This window comes from Xenopus tropicalis, chromosome 8 (assembly GCF_000004195.4).
Source record: "Xenopus tropicalis strain Nigerian chromosome 8, UCB_Xtro_10.0, whole genome shotgun sequence".
In the NCBI taxonomy this organism is placed as follows: domain Eukaryota; kingdom Metazoa; phylum Chordata; class Amphibia; order Anura; family Pipidae; genus Xenopus; species Xenopus tropicalis.
Window position 1 is genome coordinate 113,953,898 of NC_030684.2, and position 9,844 is coordinate 113,963,741.

Consider the following 9,844-nt stretch of genomic DNA (forward strand, 5'->3'; position numbering starts at 1 on the left):
ACGCAGCTGGAAAAAACAACAACTCCGGGACTAATTTCGACCACTACAAAAATGCATTACATAACTTGCTTTGTCCTCTGCAAAGCAGTCCCACTCTGCCAATCTCATATCCACACAATCTCGCAACCCCAAACAACTGTTCAACACTTTCTACTCCCTTCTACATCCATCCACCCACCCAACCTACTGCCTCCTCTTCTATCACTTCTGAGGACTTTGCTAGCTTCTGTTAATATTCCCTGGCATATTAATATTCCTCTGGCATTTTCCCACACTCATTCAAACAACCAATCATCAAGCCCAAGCCTTCTCTGGATACTACACTCCCCTCTAACTATCGGCTGATCTCTCTACTCCCTTGCTACTCAAAACTGCTTGAACAACATGCACATAACAAACACTCACACTATCTAACTCCCTACTTGACTCTTTCCAGTCTGGCTTCCGCCCCCACCACCCTACAGAAACTGCCCTCACTAAAGTAGCGATTGACTTACTCGCTGCCAAAGCAAAGGGCCACTACTCTCTCTTAATCCTTGACCTTTCTGCACCTTTTGACACTGTCAATCATTCTCTCTTGCTCCTGTACCTCAAGGCTCTGTTCCTGGACCCCTTCTATTTTCTATCTACACCATTGGTCTGGGTCAACTAATCAGCTCTTTTGTATTTCACTATCATTTATTTGCAGACGATACCCAAATATAACTTTCTTCCCCAGACCTGCCCTCACCAGCTTGTGTCTCCGACTGTCTAACTGCAATTTCTGCATTCATGTCCTCTCGCCACCTAAAAATCAACATGGACAAAACCGAGCGGGTCTAATTCCCACCCTCTAACTCCGTTTCCCTGCCTGACATCACAGACATGTCTGTGTGGAAAATATTAATATAACCCCAATTCCACAAGTCACATTTGGCTCTCTCTTTCACTCCCCACATTTAAATACCCTCTAAATCCTGTCGGTTTCACCTCAAAAACATTGCACGCATTCAACCTTTCCTCACTCATGTACAGGAACACAAGTACATTAGAGGGGATTATAGGCAGTTGGGGGATGTTCTTTTTTCCCATAAAAACAATCAGCGCACCAGAGGTCACCCCTATAGATTAGAGGAACAGAGCTTCCATTTGAAGCAGCGTAGGTGGTTTTTCACGGTGAGGGCAGTGAGGCTGTGGAATGCCCTTCCTAGTGATGTGGTAATGGCAGACTCTGTTAATGCCTTTAAGAGGGGCCTGGATGAGTTTTTGAACAAGCAGAATATCCAAGGCTATTGTGATACTAATATCTACAGTTAGTATTACTGGTTGTATATATATAGTTTATGTATGTGAGTGTATAGATTGGTTAGTATAGGTTGTGTGCTGGGTTTACTCGGATGGGTTGAACTTGATGGACAATGGTCTTTTTTCAACCCTATGTAACTATGTAACTATGTATGTAACTATGAGACTGCCAAAATACTCATCCACGCTCTCGTCATATTTCGCTTAGACTACTGCAACTCACTGCTCTGTGGGCTTCCCCTATCTAAACTGACCCCACTCCAATCCATCATGAACAGTGCTGCCAGACTCATACACCTCTCCTCCCGCTCCACGAGTGCTGCCCCTCTCTGCCAATCCTTGCACTGGCTACCTGTTATGTACAGGATTCAGTTCAAGATTCTTGTACTCACCTTCAAAGTACTCACTGGTGCCGCACCACTCTATTTAACCACTCTAATCCCCAAATACACCCCCAGACATAACCTTCGCTCTACACATGACCTCCTTCTCTCCTCCTCATTCATCACCTCCTATTACTCTCGCATACAGGACTTCTCACGTGTTGCACCCATCCTCTGGAACACTCTTTCCAGTCCCATTAGGCACTGCCAGACTCTCCAAGCCTTTAAGTCTCTTAAAACTCACCTTTTCAATCAACCCTATAACCTTATCCCCCAAACATTCACTAACCACTGGTTTTCACCTATTACTCCGCACTTACTGTCACTTTACACCCTTACATGAACTCCAACGCCATGCTAGTTACCCTGACCTTACGTCTCAGCCCTCCCTTTTAGAATGTAAGCTCTTGCGAGCAGGTCCCTCCCCCAGTGTCTCCAAACCTGATCCGATGTAACTGCAAACCATTTTTGTGAATTGTTTATATGTACATGTTAACTGTTCTGTCTTTGGTACCCCTATATTATGTAAAGCTCTGTGTAAATTGATGGCACTATATAAATAATAATAATAATACATGCTGAAGAGGAAACATAGTGCATTAAGTTGCATTAAAGGAGAAGGAAAAAAAGTAAGATTTATCAGAAAGGTATGTAAATACAGCCATAAGCACTCACAGAAAAGCTGCATTGAGTCCTCTATCAAAATAAACACAGGATTTCTTGTCTCTTTTTTTTTTAAACATATTCTTGGGCATCTGACTTCATCTCTAAGAAAAATCCTTCATTCCTGGGCCAGAGTCTGCACAGCTCTCTCCTGCTCCCCCCTCCAACAAGAATGCATAAAACTCACTACCCCCCTCCCTTAGGAATGTGTAATCTGAGCTACCAACAGCTAGAGCTACAGCAGGAGGCTAGGAAGACCAAGCTAAAATGGCAACTGCAATCTTAAACAAATGGAGGGAGATTCTAGGGCATTTTACTCAGGTATTGTAAAGCTTTCTGCAGAATAAATATAGTGTTCTAGGTGGCACTAATGTGGTGAATCTTATATAAAATTTGGGTAAACCTTTATACCCCTTTCCCATCCTTCTTACACAGTAGCTTGTCATCATGGGTCCTCTGTAACACTTACCTTTGTGTCTTGGTTAATGATCTGGAGAGTGGCAATACCGTTATCAACTACGAGCATTTCCAGATCAGCATGGTATGGTGATGGGCCTTGAAGGAGAAGCTTCTGTCGCCTATGAAAGAAAAAAAAAAAAAAAATCACACTCATCATTAAGACCAATTCTGACCTTCCTGCTTGGCCACTGTTCCATGAATGGTTCTATGGAAGGGAGTTTTTACAGAACATACCATTTTCTTTTCAGATCCAGCCCTGTCTTTTTTTCATACATCAGAATTTGAAATAATAGCAGTTGCACCTCCCTCTTACTTCCAGTGAAATCACAAACCAGCATCTTAATTACCATCTACCTGCTAGGGTTGATCATCCCAGCAATCAGAACTGATTGAGAGGCCATATTGTTATTGTTACTGTTACTGCTATTAGTTCTATTTGTTGTGTTTTTTTAATTATTTAACTTTTTTTTCCAACAATTTCCAGTCTGGAATTTCAGCCCCTATCTGGTTGCTAGGGTGCAGTTTATCCTCGCAACCAGGCAGTGTGGTATGAATTAGAGACTGGAACATGAATAGGAAAGGGCCTCAATAGAAAGATAAGCATTACAAAGTAACCATATCATAAAATTGTAGCCTTACAGATCAGTGCCAGACCTACAGGTTGAGGGCGCCCACTCACCCTACTCGCCTATATTCACAACTAGCCTCCATTCCTACTCAGCTCCATGGGCAAAACTACCCTAATCGCTGCACCCGACTAAGAGAAGGGCAGAAACTAAGGGAATTCAGGCCGAAAAGGTAGGTCCCAGGGTCATCTCTCCATGGTGCCCTAGGCAATCTTCCCAGGGGCAAGTGCAAGCTGAAATGAAGCAGGTAAATAATTCAAAAACTGTGAAAAATAAAAAATGTAGAAAAACTAAAATGAAGCTAAGAATAAAACAATCCTTATCATAGTAAATGTTACATGGGAACGATCCCTCTAAACCAGGGATCCCCAACCTTTTTTACCCAAGAGCCACATTCAAATGTAAAAAGATTTGGAGAGCAACACAAGCTTGGAAAAATGTTCCTGGGGTTACAAATAGGGGCTCTGATTGGTGATTAGGCAGCCCCCCTGTGGATTGGCAGCCTACATGAGGCTCTGTTTAGCAGTACATCTGGTTTTTATACAACCAAAACTTGCCCAAAAGCCAGGAATTCAAAAATAAGCACCTGCTTTAAGGCCACTGGGAGCAACATCCAAGGACTGGGGAGCAACATGTTGCTCACGAGCCACTGGTTGGGGATCACTGCTCTAAACCAATGCCTTGTTGCCAGGGTCAAGCAGGGAGAACTGGTTCTGCTTCACTTGGCTGCTGTCTGCTTGGACACTGAAATACCTATCTCCCTTCTAGCCCAGGTAATTTAGATTTTGAATACTGGTAAGAAGATTAATTTAACCCACATGTACTGAGACTTTTTTAGTAGTGCTTGCAGTGCCAATTTACCATACAGATGATGGCTTTATGTACAGCTACTAGGCATGTATAACAGCTGACTGCTAAAAGTAATTTACATTAACATAATAAAGCACTGATAACATCTACCAAATATAATAAGGCAAATTTTTGGCATAGGGAATATTGATTTTTTTTGAGAAATTACTTTCAAAGGTTGCTAAACAGCACATTTATCCATATTCTGAAGCCTAACAATCCTTTATCTTTGTGCATATTATCGCTGTAATGTATATTTGTATGAGAGCCTTACCTGTAAAAGCCTATTTGACTGCAGGTCTTGAATTTTTTCTTGTCTTCAGTAAGGATGCTGGGAACAAAAAAATCTTTGTGTTTTAATATATTTATACAATTATTAGTAATTTCCTGCAGGTCGACAATGGGTTAAACTTTTCCAAGATATACTGTGTCACTGGATTTTAGGTATGACTGCAGTTTGCATAGTCTGGTTGACTTCCTTCCACAAGCTGTTGATCACTTGAGATAATATTTGTTTTTTAATTTAGGGAAAAGATATTATTAAGATGAACACCATCTGGTATTGACACTTTCACGGTGCTTCACTTTGCCATAACTGATACATTTACTTTCTAACAGCTGAACATATAGTGTAAGAAACTTACAGACAGGTTTATTATAATAACTAGAAAGATGGTGTAATCCAGGGGTTATGATTTACTAATATAAATAGTAAACTGCACTAGTGCAGTTACCACCAACAGCCAATCAGATCTTTGATTTTATTTTCTAACTTGTCATACACAGAAACTGCTTATTGTTTGCTAGTGGTAACTGGACTGGCGCAATTTAACTCCTATGTCAATGAATAAGCCCCACTGCATTTTAAAGTCTTAGGTTTCTGTATAAAAAAATATAGATTTAAGGGGTGTTTCTGAGTCTGCTGCCACCTGAGGCAGCAGATCTGATGCTGCTCCCTCTTGTCCCCTTGCACTTACCCTGGAATGGTTATGGGGGTGTTCACGCTTTCTGTGCTGGTTAAAGGAAAAGTAACACAAAAATTTTCAAGTAAAAAATGTATTCTACCCTGCCCCATTAATTACCCTATCCTGCACACCATTTGTTATTTTGAATGCTTTATTAGAAAATACCTGCTAAAACTTGGCTTCCGGTCATTTGAAATAAGGCGATACAGAGATGCAGGGAAGAATCGACTAGGCGACGATTGCTCGATCCTAGCCTTCCTTCTGTATAGGAAGGAGTCGGGCTAGGATTGATCAATCGATCGTCGCATAGTGGATTCTTCCCTGCATCGCCATATCGCCCTATTTCAAATGACCGGAAGCCAAGTTTTAGCAGGTATTTTCTAATAAAGCATTCAAAATAATAAATGGTGTGCAGGATAGGGCAATTATTGGGGCAGGGTAGAATAGATTTTTTACTTGAAAATTTTTAGAGTTACTTTTCCTTTAAACAAAAAGGAATTCGGCTCTTTATCAACATTCTCATTTTCAAGGTTTTCGAGTTTTTTGAAACCATGACTAAACTCACTTAACTAAAACCGCTAACTGAAAAAGCACAAATGAAAAAAGAAGCAGAAAAACCACTACTTTTTCATATTGGCGCACAAACACAAGTGTCAACCCCCCCCAAATAAATAACCACAAAGCCAAGAAAAATCTTACAGGTGTAAAAAAAAAAACACCTGCTATTGACTTGTACATGATCTCAACAGCTTTTAGACAGCGTATTTTGCTTTCGGATTTGTTGCAGTTTTGTTGCATAATAAATTGTTTTTTATGTGACAAAATTGTATTTTGGAGCAAAAACATATACGAACCGTGAAAAAAAAATGAACTTCAGTAAATGCCTTCCATAAAGTTACCAGGGTAGTTTTTTACCACCCTGAGTAAAGTGCTGTCTAAGGCAAAGTTCTCACCTTCTCTCTTGGCTAAAAGATTTATTATTGAAAACATTTTTTCTGAGCTGAAATTAATAATTCCAGCACAGACAAGAAACGGTATGAAGCCTTTATGCGATGTTGCAATTTGCAACTGGGTTTAACAATTCAGAAAGATGTTAGAACTCAGTGCCACTTCTACACTAATACCATATAAATAAGGTCAGTGGAATTCATTCTGCCAAACTGACACTTCTTTTAAGTTGTTATAAACAATTTAGTTAGTTTGTATACAACTCTAAAGTTATGGCAATAGTCCACATCCCTCCAAAAAAGATATGAGTGGTCATTTACAGAGACCTTGAATGCAAGTGCATAAGTGTGTCCACTCTAAAATCCCAGGCAGTAAGTACATGGCTCCATTCCAGCCTGTGCTCACCGCCATGCTTAAAAACATGCAAGTTAGTGGGCATTACAAAAAGCCCCATTGTTTATTGCACTGTTTGTTTCCCTATATGTGCTATTATGTTATTGTAAAAAATGTATTGTACATACAATGCATATACAAATTGCACTATGTACAACACCATTCTCTCATAAAGGCACAGGATGTGACCCAAACACCTAATGGCAAAATGCAAAACCACTCTCTAAATTATCTAAATGAAAATAAGAGAAGAAAATAATTTTCTAATAAAAAGGGCTTTAAACCAGTGATTCAGGTTTAGAAAGGGATTTTACTGTCAGGAATCTTTGAAGCCAGTTTATTATTGCGAATTGACACAACAATAAAAAGTGCAAAGTCGAAATGCAGGAGACTACTTCCCCTATGCAGTGGTTTTTGGTGTAATCAAACATATGCAGAAACCTTTAATCCACTTTTCTTACCCCTCTACAGGTACATCAGTCTGAGAAACATGCGGGGTCAGCAGGGCAGCTTCCTGGGAACTCATAGTACCGTGTCCACCTTAATAAGGTCTTGTGATCCTTGTACTCTTCCTATTGCAGTGACACTCACTGGTCCTGAGAGAAATGACAGTGTACTTTGGATTTTGTTTACAGTGTAATTTTGCACATTCTGCATTATATTATCTCTCTGCCCACAGTTATGCCTATAGGATTATTGTATCCTTATATGATTAATACATAACATAAATATCTTATACAAAGTCCCCTTGTCTAGTATGGGAAACTCTACTTCCCCAAATCCCACCATAATTAATTCAAAGGTTGTCTTTCCCATGCCATAGATTTCCTCGCCCTTCCTTAAAGGAACAGTAACTCTAAAAAATGAAATAGCTTTAAAGTAATAAAAATATAATGCACTGTTGCCCTGCACTGGTAAAACTGGTGTGTTTGCTACAGTAACACTACTATAATTTATATAATAAGCTGCTGTGTAGCCACGGGGGCAGCCATTCAGGCTGGAAAAAAGGAGAAAAGGCACAGGTTACATAGCAGATAACAGATAAGTTCTGTAGAGTACAATAGTGTTTTATCTATTATCTGCTTTGTGCCTGTGCCTTTTCTCCTTTGAATGGCTGCCTCCATGGCTACATAGCAGCTTATTTATATAAATTATAGTAGACTTTCTGAAGTAAACACACAACTTTTACCAGTGCAGGGCAGCAGCAAATTACATTTTAGTTACTTTTATACACTTTCATTTTTTGGTGTTACTGTTCCTTTAAGGGGACAAGAGAACATATACGCAACCACAAGGGGACTTGATTGACAGGTTTCTCTGCTTAGGCAAGTATTGTGAGTGGTCAGAATGCATAGCAGCATTTCACTTGCTGTCACTGAAATACTTTTCCAGGATACAGTGTGACTTGAACTCTCTGTAGTGAGATAGTGATGGCCTCACTAACTACTTTTAGACATAAATTCTACAGAGCTGGGCCCTCTTTGTACTTCCTGTATTGTATGGTTAACACATACGCCCATCTACTGTACAGTGCTACAGAATATGCTAATTTACTATAACTTATCTACCCTGATCAGTACTTTTGCTATAAACCTGAGAAAATAATGCTGGGTTATTAATCATAAGGGTAATATTATCAAAGTACCAGAAGAAGACAAATGGCCATTTCCACTCACGGAATAAATTTCCTCACATCAATGAAAATACCCGCATATCACTCTAGCCCAGTGTGCAGCTTCTGGTATTGCCCCATTCACACAACAATTACATTCTTTTTCTATGTATAATCTATTTAGTTGCATCAGGGGGGTGTTTTGAAAGGTCAATGGGACATTAAGGGTTTTGATCAATATGTGGCACTCGCCATTCCTCAAATTTTTACCTGAAGGAAGTCTTTATTGGACAAGAATCAAAGGCCTGCCACAGCCTTTTATTAAGCCCATCTTGAGAAGTGCTATTGAATACTATATTTTTGTACTTGTTGATAGGGAACAGGATGATGTGCACCCCAAGAGCAAACACTTCTAGCAGTTATTGGATTCAGTCACCACTAGTTTACTTGGATCACTTTCACAATCAGTTAACTGGGAGGTTCTGAGGGACGACTAGCAAACATTAGTTGTTTTTTCAGCTGTAATAGATGGTAATAGGTCCTGAACTTTTGGATGGTAGGATTAAATAGCTTAGTTTTCCCTAAAGTTCCATGCCAAGTTTTGCTCACAACCCCTGTAGCTATAAATCAGTGATCCCCAACCAGTGGCTCAGGGGCAACATGTTGCTCACCAACCCCTTGGATGTTGCTCTCAGTGCCCCCAAACCAGGTAGTTATTTTTTAATTCCTGACTTGGCGGCAAGTTTTGGTTGAATAAAAACAAGATTTACTACCAAATAAAGCCCCCTGTAAGCTGATAGTGTGCATAGAGGCTGCCTAATAGCCAATCTTAGCCCTTATTTGGCTCCTCCATGAACTTTTATGGTGCTTGTGTTGCTCTCCAAGTCTTTTTACATTTGACTGTGGCTCAAGAGTAAGAAAGGTTGGGGACCCCTGCTATAAACATTCACTGATCTTCTTACTCCAGGGTAGAAGCTATAAATTCACTTTATAATCACTATATAAAGTCAGTTCTGCCACTACATCCACAGAAAAACTCTTGGGTGAGGGGGCAGAGTAACCAATCTGGTAAGGGTGGGTTAGCCGTCGTAGATTACAGCCATAAGCATAGTTACATGCTTCCTGCCACACTTATACATCTGTAAATAAATACGAGATAAACACCAAGATACTTGAGCTCCTGAGTGGATATATTTAGACACTTTTTCCACCCATCCCCTAGGTTAAAGTAGCCAGTGTTGGACTGGCCCACCAGGATACCAGGAAAACTCCCAGGGGGCCCAGGTGTCAGTGGGCCCTCCTACTCCTGACCATTAGGCCTGCTTTATGGTCATTCCCTATTTCTGTATGGGAACAAAGAGGAGAAATAGATAGAAGAATAAATGCTAACATGTAAATAAAAGAGACTAGAAGGAAATATAGTTTGGAGAGTGGGCCTATGGTCTAATGTTTTCTGGTGGCCCCTGTGGTCCCAGTCCCACACTGAAAGTAGCCATAACTCTGGTGACTGGCACAGATACCACAGAACTTAGTAAGACTGTATAACCTGTATAAGTTCTGAGCCTGAGGTGCAATGAGACTGAATGCAGGGGTTATATTGTATCCCTGAAGGGAACACAGTCAATTCCACAGTGCGTTAATAGACAACAGAGGCGCCTCTTC

General features: G+C 40.3%; 1 protein-coding gene across 3 annotated transcripts in view; it reads right to left on the minus strand.

The window, feature by feature from the left end:
- ganc (glucosidase, alpha; neutral C) overlaps window positions 1–9,844 on the minus strand; it is a 47,981-nt gene that overhangs the window by 38,022 nt on the left and 115 nt on the right. For 2 of the 3 annotated variants that reach the window (NM_001113833.1, XM_012967957.2), the window contains 3 exon segments: window positions 2,800–2,908; window positions 4,539–4,595; window positions 7,032–7,166. In NM_001113833.1, the coding sequence (NP_001107305.1) occupies window positions 2,800–2,908; window positions 4,539–4,595; window positions 7,032–7,096 (231 nt within the window). In that variant the 5' untranslated portion in view covers window positions 7,097–7,166. 3 annotated transcript variants of the gene reach the window in all.